The sequence below is a fragment of the Neofelis nebulosa genome, chromosome 2, assembly GCF_028018385.1.
Source record: "Neofelis nebulosa isolate mNeoNeb1 chromosome 2, mNeoNeb1.pri, whole genome shotgun sequence".
NCBI lineage: Eukaryota > Metazoa > Chordata > Mammalia > Carnivora > Felidae > Neofelis > Neofelis nebulosa.
In genome coordinates this window covers 2168087-2193188 of record NC_080783.1, presented here as the reverse complement: position 1 = coordinate 2193188, position 25102 = coordinate 2168087, and the positions used below count along the sequence as shown (strand labels likewise).

The 25102-nt window shown below is 62.8% G+C and overlaps 1 protein-coding gene across 7 annotated transcripts in view; it reads right to left on the bottom strand.

The window, feature by feature from the left end:
- HDAC4 (histone deacetylase 4) overlaps nt 1-25102 on the bottom strand; it is a 288401-nt gene that overhangs the window by 32903 nt on the left and 230396 nt on the right. For 5 of the 7 annotated variants that reach the window (XM_058699324.1, XM_058699332.1, XM_058699300.1 and 2 more), the window contains 6 exons: nt 20821-21041; nt 17633-17890; nt 15619-15805; nt 12406-12539; nt 9864-9984; nt 3040-3086 (listed from right to left, as the gene is read on the bottom strand). In XM_058699324.1, coding sequence (XP_058555307.1) covers nt 3040-3086; nt 9864-9984; nt 12406-12539; nt 15619-15805; nt 17633-17890; nt 20821-21041 — 968 coding nt within the window. The remainder of the gene's footprint in view (nt 1-3039; nt 3087-9863; nt 9985-12405; nt 12540-15618; nt 15806-17632; nt 17891-20820; nt 21042-25102) is intronic. The other 2 variants (XM_058699317.1, XM_058699308.1) reach the window with 2 other exon arrangements.

The following is a 25102-nucleotide window of genomic DNA, read 5'->3' as shown; positions in this document are numbered from 1 at the left end:
GGAAGGCCGCGCACCCCGCACGGGAAAACGTGGTCAGGTAATTCCCGTCTGCGTCCTGGCTTGTTTGTTTACGGAGACACATGTCCAATGTGTCTGGCTGATGTGGGCATTGAAGACGACCAAGAAATTGGAGCGGCCAGTTCCGGAAGTCACTTTGTAGGGGCCTGGGTGGGATCGGAGCGCCAAGATGGAGCACACAGCCCCCCTCCCCCCCGGATGCCAGGCCAAGGTGAAGGTTCGGAGGAGCAGTGCAGTCACAAGCCTGTTACCTGCAGCGTGGTGCCTGCGAAGTCCATTTGAGAGCGACCCCTCCCCCGCAACAAATCAGCCCCTCCGAGCGCTGAACGCTCTGGAACTCCAGAGACCGAGGCCACCCACACAGCGACACGCAGAGGTGACACAGCCCCGTTGGGGCCTGCCCAGGTCCGTCCGGGCGCAGCCGGGCTCCTGCCCGCCTGGCCAAGACACCGACCGTTATGCAGGGGTTGCATTTCCCGCAATGAACTCGTGAAGCTTCGTCTTCAAAGCAAGACGACTGAAAATACATTTATGAGGGGTTCAAGCCATTTCCGCAGGACGGCTATTCTCTGCAGTGAGCAAACCTCTGTGTTCTTTAAACAGTTTCCAAATGTCAAAAGAATGCTCTGCACTTTGCCGACTCTGCACGGCATTAATATTCGACTTTCAAAGAGCGGCTTCTGTTGTAAACGATACCATCCCGCTAGTCACGGAAGCAGCTTTTCAAAAGAGCTGGCCCAGGCCGACCTACGTCAGCTGCAGAACCGATTCATCACAGTCGAAGGGGACGGTCCTCGGGCGAGTGGCAGGGGCATCCCACCACCGCTGCTGAGCCTCCCAGGAGGGAGGACGAGGGTGTCCAGGGCAGGCTGGCGTGGATGCTGCCCCCGAGGACCAAAGGCAGTTACGCAAAACCACTCAGGTTACTTCTCCTCAAAACGTGAGGATTCTGGGTTCTGAGCCCAGGGAACCAGCCTGGTGCACGCTCTGACGGGTCTCTGGGTGTGACCCCGGGGCGGAAGCCCTGTGATGTCTTGTCCAGAGGGAAGGACAGAGTCCCAGGCTGCCACTGCTGGGCCAGCCTGGGATGGCTGCCTTCCGGCCCTGAGTTCCAGGGGCAAGAGCCCCGGCGAGGGCGGGGCAGGAGGGCCATTGCCACTGCAGGAGCTTGAACAAGGAACCAAAGTGCAAATGGGCTGCTACGTTTCTTCCAGCAGAGGAAAACTTGGAGGACACTTCCTGCAGAGATTCAGAAGGGACGTACCGGAGGCGGCCGGTGCCGGGCACACCACGGCCCTTGGGGAGCCACGTTGCTCAGGGCGCCCAGGCCAGCGAGGGGGCCACAGGGCCAGCAGGGAGGGGGATTCACCCACACCATGTCCCCTTAAGGGGAAGATGGAAAAGATCGGGAGGTGAGCAAAGCAGCGGATCCTTTCATTTGGTTTGAAAGAAGCTTCCAATGACTTCAAACTCTCCTTTCAGCACAGTTAAGGGAAAAGGGGTCTGCAAACAACCTGAAAACACCATCCCACACCCTAAATGTTAATTCAGAGTAACTTTCAGGAAAAGCGGAGAGGCCCCTCCTCACCTGCGTCAGCACCCAGAACACGCACACTCCCACCCACACTTAGGTTCCCGGGGTCTGCTTGGCTTTCCCAAGACCCCACCAGTGACGCCGAGCCCACACACGCAAAGTGCTTCTCCACCCTCCTGGGAGCAGGGATTATGGAGAGGCCTCGAAAGACAGCCATCCCCGAAAGACCCTACGGTTCACGCCTTCTACCAGTGAGTCCCCAGGCTTCCTCTACCCAGTTCAGCGCTCTCATGCCCGGATGTGAAGGTGGGTGCTGCTTGGTCTGCAGGGGCTCAGATCTGGATGCACCCTCGGCGGGGGCTGCCTGGCTCCAGGCCCCAGGCCCGACTTGAGCTCTCTCTCCCTTTTGCAAATTACAAATCCTGCCTCGCACGGCGCGCTGGCTGCAGGGCAGCCGAATCCAAGCCTTTTCAAGTCTGGCCAAAAATTTGCCCCGAATTAAGAGATTGCAGCCTACTTACAATATAAAATAAAATAACTCTAGGGGGCTTGGTGGTGGTATGAGTAAATGCCGTTTATTCTCTTTCTGACGGGATAATTTTCAAAGCAGCGAGTTTTGTAAAGACTCAGGAAGAAAACAATTTTGTTTCATTTCCATAACAGAATCCAGACCTGGGGCTTCACCCTGCGATCTGTAATTAGGCTCACACTCTGCCCCTGCGCGGCCTCCGCTGAAGCGGCTTTGTTGTCCGCGGTGTCCTGCCGGCCCCTTCCCTCCGCGGCCCACTGCGCTATTTCACGGGCTACGCGGCCTCGATGGCCAGCAGCCCCGGGCCCCGCTCTCGCCCCCCCCCAACCCTCTGTCATCCAGGGCGACAGGAGCCGGGGGCTGGGATAGGGGCCTCTCCCCGTTAACAAGAAGTTCTGGCGGTGGACACCTGACCTTCACCGCGCCGCGGGCAGGGTGGACGTCCAGACCAGAAATCGTAAAAGACGCTGGCTCTCCTGAGCAGGTCGGCCTGAGGGCGTTATCGCTCACAGAAAAGCAGCAGCCCCCTCCCCCCCCCAACACAACGGCCTTCAGAGGTTCCCCGGGGCCCCCGGCTGGCGGTCGGACACAGCGATCGCACACACCCCTGTTCCACCGCAACCTGAGCCGAGACGCGCAGGCTGTTCCTCCGCAGGCTGGGAGGCGAGACCGACCTGTTCCCCATGGCGCGCCTGCGTGCCAGACGGCCTCCCCGGAGGAAGGTGCCCGACTCCAGCTACAAATGCTCCCAGGCCCCGGGCCTTTGAAGCCACACGTGTGTGGGGGGTGGGGGGTGGGGGAGGGCCCGGTGGGGGGGGCGGCCCCACCCGCCAGACCCTGTTTACGGAAAACACCTGGCAGCAATTATCCACTCTGCGGAAAACAGGGCAGCGGTTTCTGCGGCCACTGGGGCCCGAGAACAAGCAGGACATTATTTACACATTAAAGAAGTACTTACCCCGACACCACCGCAGGGCAGCCTGACAAACACCGAGGTTAGCGAGCCTGCGGGGAGAAGGACAGTCAAGGTCAGGAGGGCAAGGTCACAGGCGCCCCGCCTACAGGGAGCGCGGCGCGGGCTCCGGGAACGGGGTGCCCAGGGGCGCTGGCACTTGTGGAAGGTGCACAACACAGCCACACTCCAAGGGGCCCGCTGGCGTCACAGGTACCTCGGCATCACCGTGTGGCTGCTGGGGGACAGTCCCCGTGGACAGACCTCCCCCTCCCCGAGGCAACGGTCACCCCTCTGGGGGTCTGCACCGAGAGGCGGGCTCTCCTTCCAGCCTGAGCTGGCGCACCGTGCACGGGATGAGCCGAGAGGTGGTGTCCCCAGAACTTCTCGCTGTTTAGCAACCTGACCCGGCCCCTCAGGGAGCCTCCCCGCTGGCCCTCATCCTCCCGGGTTCGTGGCTCCGGCCGCACCACCCGCCCCCGGCTACAAACGAGGGAGAAAGAAGGGCCCGGAATCATGCGGAGCATCCCGGGGGGATGGGAATACGACACCCCCTCCCCACTTGTAAACACGGACACAGCTAGGAAACCACACAGAGCGGAGCTGGCCACCCGGAAGGCCCTCCCCGGCCAGCGGCACCGGGGCAAGTCCCCTCTCCCACGGGGCTCGGGCCTGAGCCCTGGTGGCAAAGACCGGGACTGTCTTCCTCAGGGTGATCCAGCGCTGGCTGGCAACCAGCCTACGACTCACCTGTCACAAAGGACAGAGAGCACCTGCCCCCCTAGGGCTCCATGTGGCCGCGTGCCTGGGGAGGTGGCCCAGGAGACCCGCTCTGCGCCGCCCGCTGCTCCCGTATGCACCCTGCCCCCGTGGCCCCTAGGCCTCCCCTGGCGGGTTCCTTAGGCCAGCTTCGGACTCCTCTTTTTTTTTTTGAGAGAGGGAGGGAGAGGGGTAGAGAGAGAGAGAGAGAGAGTGAGAGAGAGAGAGATTGAGAGAGGAAGAGAGGAGAGGACGAGAGAGAATTTCAAGCAGACTCCGTGCCCAGCACAGAGCCCGACATGCGGCTCATACTTAGGAACCGTGAGCTCCTGACCTGAGCAGAAACCCCGAGTCGGACACTTAACTGCGCCGACCAGGCACCCCTGGCCTCCTGTTTGGACGTGGCAGGGCTGCGCCCACTGCGGGGGGCCCCTCCCCCCTTCTAGATGCCCGTGAGCCATACCACTGGGACCACAGGCCCGGGCCGGACTCTGGCCCCGCCCGTGCCCACCTCATCCTGACTCCCGGCGTGGACCACACTAGGCACCGAGCCACCGGGGGCCACGTCACGGGCCAGCCCCGGCCCGCACCCTCCCGCTGCTCACGTGATACACGACACTCACGTTCGCCCGGGGCCACGGCACACCCTACATCCACCCGGCCCCTCCCACCTCTGAAATGCCTGGACGCGGGGTCCCGACCTCAGACCGGCCTCTCCCTGCACCCTGCCTCGTGCCCCGTCTTGCTGACTGCCACGGCCTGGATCCGCGGCTCCCGCTGCCATATACTCTGATAGTTTGCCCTGTGAGGGTGGGGACACGTCTGCCTGCCTTCCCTCATGCCCGCGGCCGGCCCACAGCCGGGAACACACAGATGTGTGAGTGGGTGGGGGGCCAGGCAGGACGTGTAGGGCAGGGGAGGGTGGCTCCTGAGGGGCTTGCCCGGCCTGCACCGTGAGGGACCCTCTGCAGGGAGCCGCCGCAGGGAGCAGGTGGGCTGGGGGAGCGGGCCCGGGGAAGCAGAGGGCACGGACGCCGGGCCTCTTGCCGTCCTGCTTTGCCCCGTGTCCGGGAAGAGGCCCACCTAATGGCCTAGGTCATCGACTGAGTCCTGGGACCGGTGCGGAGTCCTCGATAGGCCCTGGGGCTTCATGACGGGCTCTCTGCCCACCATGGAAGATTGTAACACAGGAACACGGCGTGGGGGATTTAAAGAGCTTCCTCCCGGATAATCCACAGGCCCGTGTGTATGCATTCGGACAGATCTGTGTGCCTAAGTCCAAGTGGAAGGAGGCTCTGCTAAGAGACTAGATTTCTCTTTTTGAAATCAGAGCCAATACTGTCTACGTTAAAAGCATAAATCACCTAAATATTTTGACTTTGCTCATTAGCCAGCAACCAAAGACCGAAATAGAAAGAAAAGGTACGATCCTCATGCATTCCTGGGTGGGCACTAAGCATGTGCTTCTGGACAGGAAAGCGGTTCCGGAAACAGCTCCCGAGGAACCGTGGCCGGCTCTCAGCACAGCTCATTTTCACTTGTCCCCAGCCACCTCCTCGCCTGTGGCTCACTCGGGCCTCCCGTAGTCCGGGGCCACCATCACCTCGGCGAGGCCACAAACGTCCGGGCGGAGCGGGCGCGGATGTGTGAAGGGCCACCTTGCTTTTCCAATCAGCGCAGCTGCTGAGAGGTGGGCTGGTGGGCCCGCGGGCGTGGGGAAGGCACCGCTGCTCCCCACACGGGGTCTCACCCCTCCCGAGCGCTGCCAGGCGCCACGCGGCCATCCGACCAGGCTCCCCTTTCCAGGTGCCGGCCGTCAGAAGGCACGGAGGGCCGAGACCCACACCCCTCAGCGTCCACGGTGTGCGTCGGCCGAGCCGAGCGGCCCTGCACCTCAGCGCCCACGCGGGTCTTCTGGCACATGGCTTAGAAGACTCGCTTTGAAGAGGGAGGGAACTCACGCGGTGGTGCTCACGTGCCCAATTAGGGTTCTGTTAGCAACAAGATAACGCCCAACTGTACTAGGTCTGGAACAGTCAGACTGACGACAGGACGCCTGGTTACCAGCACAATCACCGGGACTCTCAAAACGGATCCCGAGAGGAGAGAAGGTAGCCGGTTAGGTGTCCCTGGAGCGATGGGAATGGGTTTCGAAACAGCATGTAGCAGGGAAGCAAAAGGAAGCGACGATTTAGGGCCTCGCCGGCGTGACCCACGCACACACGCTCACGCACTGCCGACACAGGCTCTGCCACCACAAAAGACACACGGAGCTCACTCGGACGGCTGCATCGCGGCGGGGGAGGAGCAGGTGTGAGGACGACACAAACAGGAGGGGGGCTTCGGGGGCCTGAGTGAGGAGGGGCAACACCACACGGACCCGGGCCCAGGAGGCACCGCTGCAGGGCCAGCCACTAGGAGAGCTCCAGGCCCTCCTCCCTGAAGACCCCGCATACGCCCGCGTCTCTCCTTCACCATCCGTCCTAAACCGAGTGTGAAACTAGCCCCCAGACCTGGCCGGTTCCCCTGCCGGAGCATCCGGGCCCGCCTCTCCCCGTGACCCGCCTCTCCCCGGCCCAACTTCACGGTCAGAAGACAACACACAAGTGCAAAAGGCCCCTTGGTGGCGGCTCAGCTGACCCGGGCCTCTGGCTGCAGGCAAGGGAGCAGGGGCTGAGCTGGGACGAGCCCCCTGCTAAGAGCGGGGACAGCCGTGGGAGCCATTCAGTGCGCTCGCCTGGGACAGAGTAGACACTGCCGTCCGCTGTGGGGCCGTCCAGCCAGCCCCAGGGACCGTGACGTTGGGGGCTTACTGGTGCTGTGCCTCGGTGGCACCGATGGGGCCCACAGGATCCTCTCCCGTACTGGAGATGTTCCAGGCAGCCGAGGTGCCGCCCTGGAAGGAGCGGCATTTCCCACAGGGTCCTGGAGGCCGCCCTGCCTGTCGCGCCGCACTGGCCTTTTTTCACGCAGCCTCCTTGCTCAGCTCGTCCCTGAGGCCACTGGCCACCTCCCCACCGTCCACATCCTGGAAGGCTCCTTTCTGAAGCTCCCCTCTCTGGACATGCTCTGCCCGGGTTCCCACCTTTTCTCGCCCCGCCGGTCCCCAAGCCCTCCACCAGCAACCTGTCCTCCTGCACCTGCAGTCCTGCCCTTGGAGCTAGCGGCTCAGACCTCCACCCTCTGTCCGAGTCCCACTCCACGACCGCCGGGACCCTGGGCACACTGCAGTCCACACACGAACACCCCGCGACTGAGGGACAGAGCACACAGCATGCCCTTCTCCACAGGGAGCTGGGGAACCTCCCTCCCGTTCTGGCCAACTGTCCCCACACATCTTACGGTGTCACCTCCTACAGCGTACCCTAAACCACGACGGCTGGGCTTTGAAAAACCGACTTGAGTAGCAAAGACAAACCCTGCTGTGTAAACAGAGGACAGAAGTACCTCTGTGGGGTGATGGCTCTTGTGACAGAACAGGCTGGGGTGGGAGGGTCTCTGGGGCATATCTGGCGTTAGCTCTCTTGGGGCTCCCAGGGGGTCTTGGGGAGCAGAGCTCCCGGCAGCCAGGGCACCTGGCCAGGCCGTGGACCAGACCCACCATGTGGCCAGAAGGACAAGCAGCTCTGGTGTCGTTCTGAACCCACCAGGCCCCGGCTCCCCCTCCGGGTGGGAGAAGTGAGCCCCCAGCCAGCACCGGCAGCAAGGTCTGGGGAGCATGGCAGGAGGGAGCCCAACAAGACGCTGGCACAAGCCCTCAGCCACACTGCTCCAGGGTGTTCTGGATGCTTCCACGTGGGGAGCAAATCCCATTGGGGGCTGGTTTCTGTGACTGGACTCACACAACGGGACCCTGACGCCCAGGGGGGCAGTGTTACAAGCGGGGCTCGAGGCAGTCAGGTCACGAGGGTTGCGCGTTGGTGGGCGTGGTCAGTGCCTTCGGAAAACCCTGCCAGGCTCCCTCCCCTCGGGCCCCAGAGAGGAGGCAGCGAGACCTGTGATTTGAAAGAGCCTGTGACCCCGTGTGGCATCTCGATCCCAGCCCTCCCGCTGCCGGCCTGTAAGCGACAGACTCTGGCCTCTGTCTGTGGTGCCTGGTTACAGCAGCCAGAACGGACAAGGCAGCGGGCTCTCCCACCCGCGGCCTGGTGGCCCCTCGACCTCGCTCTGCACGTCCTCCTGGAGAAAGGGTGTCTGCAAAGGCCTCCGCTCAGCTCCTCCTCGCCCCTCCTGGCTCGGCCACGGCTGCAGGTGGGGAAGGTCTCTGCCTGGAACCGGCGAGGCGGCACCCCTGTCGTGGGGCGCTCGCCCTGGAATCTCACGCACCTCCTCATGTCCCCTCGTTCCCACCATTCCAACACTGTCCCTGCCACCCCTCAGAGGGTCCGGGCAGCCGTGGCTCGCCCGTGATTGCTTTATGATGCTCTCCTCCCTTTTTCTCACTTTCCCCGGAAGCTTCTGCATGGCAGGAACGCTCCCTGGATTTTCTCATTCTTCCCCGTTGTCCAGGTCCTGCCCCTGTTCTGCCCTGCTTCCTAGGGGATGGAGCCCACCTCCCCTCCAGCCTGGGACTCTCTACTGTCTGATGTGGCTTGAGTGTTCTGGGTCTCCTCCATGCTGGCTGCGCTTGTCCACGTTACGTGGACGTGGTAGCTCTCTTTATGGGTAACGACAGCTTCAGTTTTCTTCACAGTGTCCCCGATCTGTCCCAGAAATCTGTCCTCTGAGCTGCCCTGTTTCAGGATCTTTCTCCCACGAAGCGCTTCCCTGGGGGGGGGGGGGTGGGAATAATCCTTGGTCATCTATTCATAAGACTGAGGACCTAAGAGCCACTGGGAGCTCCGGGCACACAGTGGGCTCACGAACTGGTGGCTCCCCGTTGGGATCCCGTCAGCTTCCGTAGGGCCGGTCATTCTCTGAGGAGGTGTCGGCAATGTCTGCCTGGGGCAGGGGAGGCCTCTCAGAACCTCTGGCCAGCCCCGGATGTGACCCCTCCCCACCCTCTGTCCCGGGCCCAGGTCTCTGCAGTGGCCGTGCCGAGCCCCCCAAGTTGGGGGTGTCCACCCCCAGCCCTAGCTCGGGAGGGCACTTTCTGGCACCTGCCGTCCCCCTGCCGTCCAGCCCCCAGGCTCTCCTGTGCTGCTGGCTCCTATGTCCCCAGAACAAGGGTTCACATCGTCCGAAAGCCTTGTTACCACAGGGCAATGGGGCTCAGGGAGTAATACGACTGGCCGCCCTAGGACAGGACCCGGATCTCCTCCTGGCCACTAGCTCCACCCCCTCCAAAGACTAAAGCGCTTCATTCGTGTCAGCTACCTCAATGCCTACAGCATTTCTAGCACAGAAGACGCGCTCCCCGAGGGAGGAAACGACTGCATCGTGAAGCAGGGCACACACCCACGCGCGCACCGAGGGAGTGACCGGCCACACCGTGGTGGGATCGCCCAGCACAGCCTGAGCAGAGCCTTTGGTGACAGGGGGGAGGAGGCCACCCCCCCGTGTCCCTCCAGGTTCAAGGTGGTTGGGAGGCTGGGGTCAAGGTGCCCCGGACAGGTCATGACGGGGGTGGGGTCTGCGCCCAGGAGCCCGAGGGCCCGGAGGCTCCGGACCTGCCTGTGCTGGAGGTCCCTGCTCAGACCCCCCCCCCCCCCCCCCCCCCCGCCTCCTGGGGCGTTGACGCGGGAGACGCCGGTCAGCAAGTCCCTTCGCTCAGGCCCACCAGCGCGGAAGCCCCCCACCCCGCGGGGAGCCCGCGTGGGGCTGCCCCTGCCTCCCGGACTCCGGGCTCACTGCCGGAGAGGGCTGGCAGCAGGTCCGCGGCTGGAGTATCCCCCGATCTGCCACCAGCGTCTACGCCCTGCCACGGAACGTTCCGCAAGACTGGCGGTTCTCGCCCGCCGTGGCGGCAGCACCCCCGGCCCAGGCACGAAACCAGCAGCCTCCGCCCGCCCTCCCCTCAGTACCTGGTGCAGGCCCCGCGCCGCGCAGGCGCAGGACACGCCCGGTGGGCGGCGCTCAAGGGGCGGGGCCGGCGAGCGCGGGCGGTAAAGGTAAAGAAGGCCTTGAAATACCTAGAAGTTTCTTACTGTCCAGTTTCTGCCTGTTGAGGGGGTTCGTGCCATAGAGCAGGGCGTGCGCCTCCGAATGCACCGTCTGCAGCTCCTCCAGGGTGGCCTTCCGTCCGCGGATGCACTGCAGGGACAGAAGGAACAGGTGCGCACGTCTCCCTGTGCCTTCAGGGCTTCGTGTCAACAGAAGGCAGTTCCACGAACACCGTCACCCCGGAGGAAACTGAATTTTATACGTGCACGGGCACCCGGTTATTTGGTCCTCGCAAAACAAAGTAAACAGCACCCAACACAACGTTTAAAAAATATTTGAAAAATGTTTTGGAGGCTTTACGCGTTAATTATAACTTTGAAAACGTTTAGAAAGATAATTCCAGCCTTCGACGCTTTAACCTTTCCTGTCACCCACATGATTTGGCAGCAAATTGCCACTTTGCCTTCTAACTGCTGGGGCCCCTGTCGGGGATGGGGGGTGGGGCTTGCCACAAGCCTGGGAGCTGCTCCCCTAGCGCCCATGCGGGGGGCGGGGCACGAGGCCCCTGCACGGGAAAGACACCCTTCCTGCCATCGTCGCTGGGCCCTTCGGCTACCTTCACTCATCACCTGCCTGTCCCTCCGCTTTTCCTTTGGTCTGGAAATTCCTCAAATCAAGACTCCACAGCGATGTCCACGTTTTCCCCCAGAAATTAACATAAAATTCACTGTTCTTTACACGAGCTCCGCTTACTTAAAATTTTAAGAGGAGGGCAGTTTATGGAGCAAGATTAAAGTTCACGTTTCTGAGGGCGACAGTCCCACGGGCGTCTACATGACTCTGGGGGCCTTGGTGGGGCTCCCGAGCGCAAGGCAGGACTGGGGCTGCTCCTGCTGGCTGTGACAGCTTCCTGAGGGACGCCGTGGACGCGGGAGATGAAGGGAGCGGAGCGGGCGGGTACAGGCCGGCGGCCGCACGTCTGCCAGCCGGGCCTCCCCGCGTGGACGAGGCCGTGAGCCCGCGCCCTTCGCTGCCCAGCAGAGGCCGACGCGGCAGCACAGGGAGGGGACCCCGGCCCTTGGGGCTCCCTCAGTCGTCCACTGGATCGGGGGGCCCTGACCAGGAGGTTCTGGTCTCCAAGTGGCCGGGGACCTTGGGAAGTCCGGGCACTGCCAGTCCCTCTAACCTCTGTTGTTAGAGGGACATCAAGGGCTGATGCTCACCACCCGTGTGCAGCACCTGGGCCCTGCGCTCTGCCCTGGGGGCCCGTGTGGGAGCCTGTGGAGGCAGGGACGCCATATCCCTCGGGGCTGCGTGGAGCAGGTGGTGTACCCTGAGGTCAGTGTCCCCGCACGTCAGGGACACCGGGCTCTGCGTCCCGCATGTCACTGTATGTTTCGCACGGGCCTCCTCCCAGCCGTCCTGCTGACTCAGGTCTGACCCCACGTCCAACAGACCCCCTCCTCCCTGGTGTCCACGTCCACAGGTCCAAGGATGCCCCACAGCCGCCGGCCACCAAGTGGCAGCACTCCGCCTCGGGGCAGACGAGGGTCCCATTCTCCCCACGTGTTCGGTCTCATGGTCTTATCCCTACCGTTCCTGTCCAGTCTTCTATCTGAAAAGCCCCCAGAGGCCCCCGACTGGGGGGACCCTCCAGGAGAGGCCAGAGGGTAAAGAGCGGTCACGGGGAGCGGTCCTTTGAAGGAGGAGCAGGGGCCCTGGTCCCATGAGGGACGCCGAACAGGACACCAGGGCATTGGAAGATCTCCTCGGAGGGGTGCCTGCCAGGGCGCTGCTGCCCCCCGGTGGTGCAGCCTCCGGCCAGACCCCAGAGCAGGTGCCGTCCTCCGTCCTGCCCAACCAGGCAGGGTCACGTCTTCCCCAGAGGGCACCGTGGGGCTCTCGTGCCCCTTTTCCCTCCCAAAATCCTGCATCACCAGACAGACTTAAATTCCCAAATATTGTAGCTTCTGAAGGAGAACAGATGGACACACAGAGGGGGTGCTGCTGCCCCCACGGCCCTGACGTGCCTGCTCTAGGGCTCTTGCCTGGGTCACTGTGCAGGGAAGTACGTGCCACCCGCATCCCGTCCTTGCTTTTGCGGGATGGACATAGGTCCCCACTTGATGGGCATATGGGGGGCCGGCTGCCATTGTCCTGCAGTAGGGGGGCACAGGGGAGGCTAGGGGACAGGAGAACGGAGGAAACAGGGGACACGGGGACAGACAGGGATAGAAGAGACACGGGGACAGGTCGGGACAGGGGGACAGAGGGGAAAGGGGGGACAGAGGGGGCGGGGATAGAGGGAGCAGGGGGACAGGGATGGAGGGGAATGGGGATAGAGGGACAGAAAGGGCAAGGGGATAGAGGGGACAGAAGTGACAGGGGAACAAGGAGGCAGGACAGAGGCGGGCTCCCCCAAGGAAGGACCTGGGTGTTCAGGAAAGCAGACTGAGCCTCTTCCCGCCCACACACCGGTGCCCGATGCCCTGGCGGGAATGCTCACGGGCGCCCCCAGCTTGTCGCGACCTCTTGCTCTGAGCCCCGCAGCTGCCCTGGGGGCGGCCTTACCTCGCATTTGCCCCGGAGGCCGGTCTCCTGCAGCCGAGACCAGATGCTCTGGATCCGCCCCGCGTGCTCGGGGTGGCTGTTAGTGTTCCCACAGGCACACTGGTGTTTCAGCATCAGCGTGTCGTACACGAGGCCTGGGGACGGGAGCAGAGTTGGCCGCGGTCAGCGGGGCCCTCGGGGGTCTCTGGCAGCAGGCCCGCCGCCCTCCACCCACCCAGAGAGCTGCCCAGCGGGACAACCTGCCACTTCCCTGGGAGCGACCGGGCCAGCGTAGCCCCGCGTCCCCTAGGACGATTTGTCTGGAAACTGCAAGTTCACTGGAGGCCGAGTGCGGCTGACAGAAATGGGAACAGGGGCTGTGTGCCGGCTCACCGCACATGCCCAGGGGTCCCTGGGGTGGGGGGTGGCGGGGCAAGTCAGGAAGACAAGAAAAGATGCCCCAGCCCGCTCCCAAGCCTAAGCCGTGTGGCACTCATGTTCCAGGATGGTGCTGTTTTCCCCCAACTAAGACGCTTTAGGCCCGGAATCCAAGTCCGTCTTGTCGGGGAGCAGCCTATCAAGCAGTTCCGAGGACCGTCCAAGGTTTGTGGGGGCTCAGAAAAAAGGTAAGACTTGTTTCCTACTCTCAGAACCCTCCAGACTGGCTGGGACACGTGTGCGATGACACAGACAGATGGGCAAGCACGTGTGGTGAGAATTAACACAGAATACGGGTAACCAACTGCCTGGTCTGCAGCGTCCTTGGGGGCACAGCGGGGCACCAGGGAGCCTTGGGGATGGGGTTGCCCTTGAGGAGCGACATCTGGCCGGCCCCCAGATGGGATGGGGACACTCCCAGACCAGAGTGACTGATGTCACGGCCAGGAAAACCTCATGCAGGTGGACGTATCCTGTGCATCTGGACGTATCCTGTGCATCTGGACACGGGACTGGAGAAAGGGGAGGGCAGGGGTGGGCTGAGCGCACCTGCTCTATGCCCCCCCCACAGTGGGTGGAGAAGGTTCGGGGCCCACGTGACATCTGCCGGGAGGGGTGTCCCGCTGCCCCTGCTGCAGCACTGTCTGTAGTCCCCCCGTACCTGGTCTCCCAGGGGCACAACCGGAAGGTCAGGCTGGCTGAATGGACCCACTTGGGCAGGCAGGGGCCTGGGAAGGGGCATGTGTGGCTAAGACCCGCTCCCGCAGGCAGAGAAAGGTGGGGACCCCGTGAGACGAGCTGTGCTGTCAGACCCACGGCTACTTCTATGCTCCTGATGCTGGAGAACGGAGGCAGCGTCACCAAACACAGGAACAGGGCTGCAGGATGAGCCCGCTTCTACAGGGCCAAGCTGGACGCCTGGCCTCAGGACGTACTGGTCCCAGTACTGCCTCTCAGTCTCTCGTGAGTCAGGCTAACGGGAGTCAGTCCCCTCGTGTTGGAGCATTCCTGGCGTTCCTGGGTTATACCAGCAAGACTGTGTGGGGCAGGGAGGACTTCCGGTAAAAAAAAGCAGCTGGCGAAGAACAGGCCTACGGGACCAAGCGCGCTCACCACCCACGCGCTAAAGTACGTGTACGAGACCCGTGTACCCGAGAGGGTGCGTTCAGCAGTTTGTAATGGCAACGTATACGTACATACGTGTGCACGCGCGTGCACGTGTAGAATGCGTGTACACGAACAAGACGGACATAGCATCATCCCGACACAACAGTCGGCCAGTCTTTACTGATCCCGTGGCGGGAACTTTCGAGGTGACCCCAGGTCACTCCCGCTTACAGACAGGAACCTGGAATCCGGAGAGAAACCGCACGAGTCTGCAGAGCCGAGGAGCCAGGACGCTCTGCCGCCACGAGGGCGAGCTAGGACCATGTGCACGGGATGCCGCCAAGGCCGGGCGTGGAGAACTGCCAAGCCCACGGCCACAGCCGAGTCCCGTCTTTGGAAACCTGTCCGTCCAGTTGTGCACAGAAACAGATCTGGAGGACTTAAACCCGATCCTGAGGGTGGCCACCTCTGGGGGGTGGGATTCCAGGCAACTGTCAATTTCTCGGTGTTTCTCTCCTGTTTCTTTTCGGTGAGCTCGTCCTATTTTATACATTTTCAAAAAGCAGTAAGGCAGATGAGGCCACTGGCCAGGCCACTGCAGGGGACGCGCAGGCACAAAGGCGCCCCGGGGGCCTCCCTGGCCCCCACTGTGGGCACATTTCCACCATGGTTATAGGGACTGGGGTCTCTGGGGTCTTTTAGGGACGTGCCCATCTTAGTCACCTGCTGACTCTATTTGTGACCCTCTGCAGTTTCCTGGTTTCTTTCTGAAAAGCAATGATTTTCCTCTGAATATAAAAAGTATCCTTTTAACAAGGAGAACTTGGGCACATTCAGACTTTCCATGTTACAGTGTGCGGACAGGACGTTTTAGAGGTCTGTCTGAAGGACGAAACCGTTGTGTTTTTAGGGATTGTGCTCTTTGTCCGTCACCAGAAAGAACCAGCAGCCGAGAAGGATGTGAAGAGCCGTCCTGGCCGCCCTCTGTCCTGGGCCGGGCATGGCTGGGCAGCGTGGACGCCCGGGGGTGCAGCCCGTTGCCTGACTTGGGAGGGCCCGACTCAGAGCCCAGAGCCTCTGGCCCGGGTGGGCGCCTGCCCGGCCACACAGTCCTCGTCCCTGCCTGCAGGGGGCGGTGCTGGTCAAGCAGAAACAGTCCTGCTGGCAGGTGTCACCGTGCTCCCGCAGGGGTGGGGCAGGGAGGACAACTGGATCCAGAAGGCGAAACCCGGAGGCTGCCTGAGCTGCCCCAACTGTACCCGCAAGCTACCTGGGCCTCACAGCCGAGGCCCCACCTGAAGCTTCGGTTCACAGAAGGGCGGGCGAGAAAGCACGAGGTCGCGGTCTCTGCTGACCGTGGATGGGAAGCTACCCGGCCTGCTGGCCACGGTGGCCTGTGGGTGGGCGGTCTCTGGAGGAAACGGGTTCTCCAGCAAAGGGGAGATGGGCTTTGGCACCCAGGAGAGACCGCAGCATCAGAGAAAGGGGTGGGGAGCCTCAGTGACCAACCCATCCAGTCCCCCAGCCAGGGCTCTGCCCAGGCGCAGATCAGACCAGGTCAGGGGTATCCCCTCGCCCTCCGGACAGCGCAGCCCGGGGCGGGCCTCCTGCGTCTGCTCCGGCTGCGCCCCAGTCTTGCCCGCAGGTGCCGGTCGGCCGCCCCAACCCACACACCCCCGTGCACGGTACCTGTGGTGAACCTCGGTTTGGTGGGGGGCTCCTGCACGGACATGGGGAAGGTGGCAGACGCCGGGGACGACTGCGCCCGGGACAGAGGCCGGTGGCCGCCGAAGGACACGGGGATGCCGGCCGCCTCCATGGACGCCTGGTAGTTCCTCAGCTGGTGGATACGCTGCTGTTCCAGTAGGAGGGCTTGCTGGGGGGGGGGGGGGGAAGACACAGGCTCTTGTTGCCCCCACGTCACCTGCCCCCTCCCCGGCTGAAGGGCTACACGGATCTCTTCTCTAACGGCTCTGGGCACCCACACGCAGCACACAGTTCAGGAACTCGCTGGGGCGGCTGCCGGGACGGGCTGCCTGGCGCCCGAGGAGTCCCCACCTGCAGGCAGCCCTCCTGGGTGAGTCTGCTGTGCTCTTGCTCTGACCAAGAGTCCCTGATGCGCAGCCAGAGACGTGAGAGAAGAGCACGCCTCAGGGTGGAACGGCTGACTCTTCCATTTGCCACCCTTTGCTCCCCGGCCTCCTGGGGTCCCACACCCCGGCCCGAGGGCAGAAAGGCTCCACTGAGGCAAAGAAATGTTCTGTTCAGGTTCCAGGTGCCCGGGGCTCGACCGGGTGTCAGGGGGCAGGGATGGGCCGATGTGCCTCTCTGAGGACGGGTGGGGACCCAGATGGACAATGCCCAGGACCCCACATTGGCTGCCTTCCAGCAAAAATAACCAGAAGAAAAAGGAGGTGAAGCAATTAAACATACTTTCACAAACGCCTCTTTCTCACAAAACTGTATTTCTAGGAGTCGGCTTTGGTAAGGGCTCAATACCACAAGGGCCCCAAATGGGCAGCGTGGTGTGGGCACTGGTGGCCAGCCGGGCTCACTGATGCCAGGAGTCTGCACGACAGAAGAGGCAGCCCCTCCCCTTGTCCAGACCGCCCCTTGTCCAGACCGCCTCTGTAGGGCAGCGCTTTGGTGCCTGGGGTGCTGATAACGTGGACCCAGAAGCCACGGAGGGGCCCCCTCCGAAGGAGCGACAGAAAAAGCACGAGAGATGCCGCCTGCCTGCAGCACGCCCCCCGCGGACTGTGGGAGCCGCCACACTCCAGACACAGCTCCGCTGCTCAAGGCTACGATCGGATTCCACTTCCTGCGCACCCCTGGCCGGCTGCCCTAGTGGTTTCGTGGGCGTGGAAGTTTTATTTTTCACTATAAATTGATAAATCTTTCATCAGATTTACTCATCAGTCTCTAGTGGGTTTGGTCGTTGTGTGTCAGTGCCTGGAACTACGTACCTGTGTCACACCGTTTTTCCAGATCTGTAAAGGTGGTCACCACTGCCTCTTGGGCCCCCAAAGGCCCTGACTACCTTTTTGATCAATTAAGAAATCAATCTCCCTTGGGATGCCTGGTGGCTCAGTCGGTTAAGCGTCCGACTCCGGCTCGGGTATTGATCTCACGGTCCGTGAGTTCGGGCCCCGCGTCGGGCTCTGTGCTGACAGCTTGGAGCCTGGAGCCTGCTTCGGATTCTGTGTCTCCTCTCTCTGCCCCTCCCCTACTTGTGTGCGCGCGCTCTCTCTCTCTCTCTCTCTCTCTCTCTCTCAAAAATAAACAGTAAAAAAAAATTTTAAAAAAGAACAAAAAGAATAAATCAACCTCCATCCCCCTCCACCTTTAATGATTATGCTGAATCCTACTAACGCTTGGATTTATGTGAGCCTACAGTTTACAGATCTGAAAGAAAACCATCCCTAGGAACTCCGAAGCTGGCATTTGGCTGGAATACAGGTGCACAAATGCCCACCGTGGACAGAGGGTCTATATCTCTAGGCACAGCTAACGTAAAAGAGAGAGCAAATTGCACCCGCCTCCCACAGCACCCGGGGAAGGGCCGGGAGGAAGAGGCCCGTCCGTGTCTACTGACGGCCGGCCATACGGCGCCGCCCCTTGAGGAAAGAGGGCCTGGTCTGTCCCTCCTGGCCCGCCCGGTCCATCGACTCCCACCCCGCCTGGCCCCCGCCAGCGCGGTCACCTGTCTGAAGAGCAGCTCCTGCTCGGTGGGCTGGCGCTGGCCCGGCTCTACCTCCCGCGGGGGCTCCGCCTCCTCGTCATCACTCTCGATGGGCTCCTGCTTCACTTGGACGCCGGCCAGAGCGTGTGCCTCCTTCTGCCCAGAGAGCCGGTCCAGGTAGGGCTCCTCCAGGAGGGCCTGGTGCTCACGAAGCTCCTCCTCCGTCTCCTCGGGATGGCTCTCGGGCTGCCGGGCCGGCTCGCTCTGTTTGGGGATAATCTATAAGGCAGAGGTAAGGGATGAGGGCGCGGAGACGACGTGACCACACGAGCTCTGTGCCTCAGAGCAAAGGGACGGACGACCTGGACGGATGCTGCCGGGCCTGAGCTGGAGCCGGCAGGCACCGCTTGTCGCCCAACACCCTGCGCGCCGGGCCGGCCGGGGAAGGAGAGCCCAGCACCTGGTGCGCATTTGTTAACAAGCACCCGTGTGCCAAGCGCAGAGACGCGGGGCATGAAAGTCACAGCGGTCAAGCCAGGCTCCTGGGGGACCGGCGCCGTGGCTCGGAGAAAATGTGCCCGTCTGCAAAGCCCCTGACTATGCTGCTGTGGAGAACGCTCTGACTCGGTTTCCAGAAGGGGAGAGGTTTTCGAGGATGCCTAACACGTTTTGGCCACCGCACGTTTGTACGCAAGTCCTCCCAGACCGCTTGCTTCACCACCCACACCACCACATCGTGGGCGTGACGAGGGTCGGACTGGGCGGACGCCTGTGTGCAAGTGTCAGTGTTCCGTGTGCTTGTCTCCAGGGCCCAGCCCTCCCAAGCAGCTCCCCGAGGCCCACGTGCCCACAGCCCTCAGAGGGCACGGCTAGGGGGTGAAGCATGGACCCGCCTCTTACGGGGCGAGGGTCCCGGACTCCCTCTCTGGCTTTCTCCGCTTCCTTGGGAAGTGAGGGCATCTGAGCAGAGGCCCCCAGGCCCCTCCAGGGGAGTCAGGCCATCCTGGGCTTCACGAGAGACAGCCCAGCTCCGTGAAGGATTCCCGGAGGCTGGATCGAGCGGCCCCTTTGTCCCGGGGAGCTCTGGGCAGGGGCAGGGGCAGGAGCACAGGCACCTGAGGTGCCGCCAATCCCCTGGGGCGCAGGCCACACCCCCGAGGCGGCCTCGGCCTCTCAGGCAGCAGCGCGGAGAGAGTCGGGAGGCACATGGCCACAGCCGCAGACTCCCCGTGATGCAGGGGGCTTGTGCGGTCAGTCTCCTTGGGCCACAGCCACGGCCAGAGGCCTGTGGCCGCCTTCGAAATGCAGCTCTGGGGTTGCTAGCCGGGCTGTGGGCGGGCGGCACAGCGGAGCCGACGTCGGGGGCGAGGCTCCCGCCAGCCAGCGCGCTGGCCGAACACTGTCGGCGACACGCAAACCAGCTGTGTCCTGCGACGCGCTCCGGACTCCAGGAGCCCCTTCCCCAGACGGCATGAGAAGAAACGCACATCTGTATTTGGAGCGGGGCCCTTGCTACAGCCAGACTACGGGTCGGGGGAAAAGCCAAACTGGTAGAGAGGCCAGGGCTGGAAGATGAGTGGGCGTGCCCCTGGTCAGACCGCCCGGACGGAGGACCCGGATGTCAGGGTCAGCGCCGAGAGCGCGGAGGTGAACAGGAAAGTCCGCGGCGAGGCACGCAGCCCGACCCACGGGACCACGGGGCTCAAGCCGCGACAGGAACAGCCTCCCCCAGCAAAGCCTCTGTCCTGCGGGGGCAACAGGTGCCCTGGAGCACCGTCCCCGCAGAGGGGGGAGAGCGCGTCCCGCCACCACATTCCCCACGTCACTACGCCCAGACCCGCCAGAGGGCGCACCCACACTCGCTGGCCTGCAGGGGGCGGCTGCCGCTGGCACAGCTCGAGGCTCCGCCACCCACCGGTGGCATGCGTTCTCCGGAAAGGCCCTTCACCTGGCGGACCTTCACCAGACACCACGGCACACGAGGTGCCGGGCTCTCACAAGTGACGCTACTACGGCCGCAGAGCACCCGTGACTGTGCCGACCTCGGGCCAAAACAGGTGAGCAACAGCCGGCTCCCGGGTCCGTCTTTCCTGTTCTCAGGGGCTCCGCCGCCCAGCGGTTCGGTTCCCGTGGCCAGCGACCCTGGGAAGACCGGAGCAGCCGTGCGTGGCTGCTCTCCCTAAGGGGTGTCAGTGAAGTGAACGCACTCGGGAGGCAGGGGTTGAACGAGCCGTAGATCACGCAGGAAACGGCCACGATCCCCAACGCAGCCGGAGCAGGGCTGCGGGATGGGAGGTCTCAGGGCTGCTGGGAGCTGGGCCCTCGTGCCCTCGGGTAAGGAGCCCCTTAGGAACAGCGTCTCCCAGACGAAAGGCAGAAATACTGGTGCCAGACGGCACGAGACAACGTCGTCGGCTCCCCGAGATCCCAGGAGAACGCTGTACAAACATTTCAATCACCCGTCGTTCACGCTCATAATCAATCATGGAATAGAGTCTAGGGAGATTACCCAGTTTCTCAATCATTCTTTTCAAGACTGTACCAGGAATGAATAGGTGTTTCCCGTCTTCCTAACACCTCCTACCCTATCAGTCAGACAGTGACACGATAAAATTAAGAAGCCACGGGTGGCACTGGGGAGACGAACGTGAAGTGGGGTTTATAGCTGGGAGCGCAGACTGACAGCCTGTCTCGCCCACAGGAAGTAAGTAGGTGCCTTTCCTGTGCAGGGGAGGGCGTGCTGGCTGGCCCTGCGTGCTGGGGGGGGGGGGGGGGGGGCAGCCGGTCTCCCACGGGGGCCTTAGCTCGGCCTGCACTGGGCATCTGGCCGTTCAGGGGCAGGGTGCCGGGGGACCGTGTCCCCACAACCCTGCAGCGGGGGCACACGGGCTGCATTCAGGCGGCTGGCGGCCGCCGTCTTCACGGGACGCTGACTGTTTCCGGTTTTGATGACCAGCACCGCCACACCGAACGTCCCTATTTCCTGCCCAAACCCCCCTCTGTGAGGGACTTTCGGGACCGTGCGAGGGCGCAGACCCCGCGAGCAGGGTGTCCCGGCGGGCAGGCCCGCACAGGTGCCGAGGGGCTCAGAAAGGCGGGTCCGCTTCGGGAAGAGGGGCGCCCAGGGAGCTCGGGGACACGGGGCCGCACGCGGGTGCGATATGCGCTCCCCCTCCCCCCCCCACCCCCCGCCGCGCCCGCAGACCCACCTTGCTCATGTGCAGCTGCTGCTGGAACTGCTGCTTGTGCTTCTCCAGAAACTGCTGGTGCTGCTGCTGGATGACCAGGTGCTGCAGGGCCGGCGCGTTCTGGGGCAGCGGGGCCGACTGCGTGCGCCCCAGCGGGCGGTGCTGCCGCAGCTTGTGCACGGACGGGGACACGCGGTCCGCTCCCACCAGCGCCTGCGCGTGCAGGGGCAGCGCGCCCAGGCCTGAAAGACACCGTCGGAAGGTGACGCGGGGGCCCCCCGTGCTCCACCCTGAAGCCCGGGGCGCAGGCCGCCGTGAGCCGCCGGCGTGGGCTTCAGTGAGCAGGGGCCACCGTGGGCAGGCGTTCTGAGTCACAGGTTCCGGAGCGGCCGGTCCGCCCGGCAGTGGCCCCACGACCCCTCGGCCGGGCCCGGGCCCTAGAATGACTGGTTGCGGTCCGAGCGGCATCGCGGGGCCGCCGGAGCGGCTTGCACCACGCTGACCAGGGCTGCGGAGGTCCCGGTGGCCCGGCACGTTCTAGAAGACCACGGAGACGGCTCTTCCCCTAACCGACCCAGAAACCAAGCTGTGAGGGAAAAAACCCGTCCTGAGGGATCAAATCCTTTAAAGGTCTCTTCAAGCGGTGACTTTATTCACAAAGGGGGTGTTAACACTTGTCAAAATCCTGGCGCTTGTGGTCAGAATCTTCTACAAATTTCTGCAAAGGTGCTGCCTCCCCCCCATGCCCACCAGCTGCTTCCCCTGCACCCGCACCTGGACTGAGTGTTCAAGATCTGGATGGATATGTGATCCTGTTTTAATGTGCATTTGAATCTCGTTTTAAAATGCACCCTGTGCAGGGGACACAGAATGCCAAACCTTTTTCCTTCTGTAAACTTTCCATCCACCTGTACCTTCTCTTTTGCAAATTGTGGGCTTAGGTAGTTGATCATCTTCCCGGGGTTCTTTGGGCAAAAGTCTAACAAACCTTCCCTGCTAATGGAAAACGGGCTGCCCCAGCGGCCCGAGCTGGATGCACACTAACCCACGAGGCTCAGGCTGAACCTGACGCGGGTCATGGTCCCCTGCCTGAGGGGGAACAGCACGTACCTGACCTTAGCAGATGCCCGCCTCCCCAAAAGCACGGCCCCCGGAACTGCTCAAGTGGCCGGCCCCCCGACAGGCAGGCACACCTGCCCATCCCCCCCAGGGGGGGTCCCTGGGACCCCTGGGGTCACTGCAGCCTGTTTCCCTTGTCCCTTCGTGGGCTGGAGATTTCAAAATTACAACCACAATTTTGTATGCAGAGAGAGCAGACGCCAAGAAAAGGTTCAACCCTCGCAAAGTTGTCCCTGATTAGCTTTTCAAGAAGTCAGCCAACTCCAGCCCCCTAAACTGCCATCGCCTTCTGTCCAGCTCGCTGTTTTCTGGGAGAAGTTATGTTAAATTCCATTATCTGCCTGACTGCTAAGTTAAAGTTAGTAACTCAAACGCTAGACTGATTCCCTCTCAAGTTTCTAGAAGAGCTAAAAAAAAAAAAACAAAAAAAAAAGAAACAAAAAAAAACTCCCATCATCCGAAGAAGGTGTTTCAGCATTCACCCGCTGTGGACAGAGGTGTCGTGAGGATGAGAATTCGGAAGCCAGCCATATGAAGCTGCATTTATGGGATCAAAGGTGACGTAGTCACCAAGAGGGTCCCGCCTCGGAAAACATGAAGCTAAAACGGGGTTTCCCGAGCAGCTGCTTCTCAGGTTCCGCAGGACACTGGGACTGCAGGGCCGCTGTGGTCAGCCGGGCGGCCGCCCAGGTTCCGCACAGAAGCTCCTCTTGGCTCTGCGGAAGGAAAGCAGCTTCCAGGGCTGACAAAGGAGCAGGAACATGCATGAATGTGAGCCTTCACGCGGGGTGGACACTGCCCTGAGGACACAGGCCACTATCCCCATGGGGACATGGGCAGACAGCGGGAGGACCCCGTTCTGGCCCGCCCCACCCTTACCCTCTCTGGGCCCACCCCACTCACCCCAAAATTCACAATGGGCCCCCTGGGACACAGAACTCCAGTGCTGTCCCACTTGGGGACTGGTCGCATTGCAGAAAATGGACTCCTAACCTCTGAGTGGCAAACCCATTACTGGTCAGGTGGTTTCCAATTCAGAACCTAAAGTTGACCCCTCAGGTCATCAACAAGGGCTTTTGATGACAGACCCTTATTTGGCTTTTGGTATATACAACGTAAAAGACTTCTATGCATAAAAACACACCACGTGAAGATCCAATTCTGTCCTGGGTGACTCAGCTGCCTGCAGAGGCCCGCTGTGCCCAGATGGGCACCGTGCAGGGACAGAGTCTGACTTGTGCCGCCCGGCGGACCCTGCTCTGGGCAGGGAGGACCGGGCTGCCGGGGGCCTCCTTCCCTGAGCACCTGGCGGGCCGGGAGACGCTTCGCTCTTCCCGCCCACAGGGCTGGCGCAAGTCTGTCGGGGCTCCAGGACACGGATGACACCCGCCTGCCCCTCGTGTCGGTCCTGAGAGAGGGACCGGTGGGGGGGGGGGGGGGGCCCGCGACCGGAAGCCCACGCAGGACCGCACAACGGTGACCGCACAACGGTGATCACGTGGGAATCCCCGGCATTCGCTCGGCCATCCCGGTTGGCGAGTTTGCAAACAAAGGCACCACGTCCACATGCCCCAGCCAGCGTGGGGGTCAAGAGGGAAACAGGAGAAGAGTCAGGCTGTCCTGGCGCTCCGGACCCAGATCTGAGGTGCTGGCCTTGGTGCTGCGGGGCTCGGGTGAAGTAGGTGAATTCACACTGGTGAGTACGGCCTGCGCCCTTAGAAATCCGTATGGGGCATCCCACTGCTCCATGCGCCAGGGTGGGACTCTTTAAGGCCCTCCAAGTGACAGCCGGACAAGGCTAAGTTCTCGCCAGGGGCGTGCCAGGCTGCACATCGGCACAGCCTGAGCGCTGCAAGAAAATCCCCGCACAGCAGGAGCCTGCCTGGACCAGTCGGCTTCGCTGGAGCTCTGGGGGCCTGGCTAGGGTTGGGAATCGCGGGCCAGGCCCAGGCGCGGCAGCCCCCCGCGCCTCCTGGGAGAGGTCAGGTACCAAGGGGAGCGTGCCATCACTGCTGCGGAAGCCAGCCGCCGTCCCCGTGCTCAGAAGCGCAGCCACGGGCAGACCGCCAGTTCCGCCAGCCTGCGGGGGCAGCCCCAGCGAGTGACCCGAAGGCCAGAATGACCCCACATCCACCAGGTGCAACACCCGCTCCCTCCACCTGTCCTTCTCCCGAGACCCTCACCTAAGGCCTCAGCAATGATGCCACTTCTCCAGGAAGCCTTCCCTACGCCCTCCCTGCTGCACGGCTGAGCGTCCAGACCGACTGCAGAGGACCAGCCCAGGGGAGACGCTGGGCTGAAAGCTGTGCCTTCCGGCCACACAGCAGGAGGCCTGGACAACACACGTGTCCTTCTCGCCTCGAGATGACGGTTCCATTCCCACCCGCTGCCTCGGGGGGGTCGCTCAGAGACCCAATCTCTGGGAGCGTATGAGGGCGCGTCACTCTTCTCAGGAGAAGATTCGGCTGGACAACTCCTGGGGCAGTGGGGAGCAAGGTGAGTGCCACACGGAGGTGGGACATCCCACGGACCCGCCCGGGGAGGGACACGGCCCTGGCGCCGTCCCCCCTCACCCCTCTGCATCTGCGGCCTCTGTTCCCAGTGTTCGTGAGACACAGCTATTCCGGCTCAGCCGTTCTGTCCGTGTGTCCATCTGCCCACGAGCACTCACGGAAAAGCAGGGCCGCTGGCAGGTGAACCTGGGGACTGTCCCTGATCCTGCTCAGACACAAGCCACCTCAGAAACCCCGAGTGTCCCTCGCTTTGCCCCAGAGATGTTTACCGCGGGCCTGCAGCGCACCGGCCCCGTACAGGGGCCGGGAGGGCGGGACGATGCCGCGGGTGTGCAGACCGTCCTCCGGGAGGGAAGGTGAGCAGGAGCGGAGTGAAACCGAAGCGAAGCTCAGCAGAGCACACGGGAGGGGGAAGGGCCACGTCCGGCGGGGGCAGGGCCCAGGTCGGGACCAGGCCTCAGGACAGCCCGCTTGGGAGCCGGGCCTGCTGGGGAAAGGGCGGCCCCCTCTGGCGAAGAGGGAGCCACACCCCTGTGCGCCACACCAGAAGGAGAGGGCTCGTTCCTGTGCCCGCTGGCAGCCAGGCCGTCACGGCCGGCCGGCACCACCTGACAGGCCACACTCACGTGCCCCAACAGCCACCAGCCACACGGGCACCCACCATGTCCCAA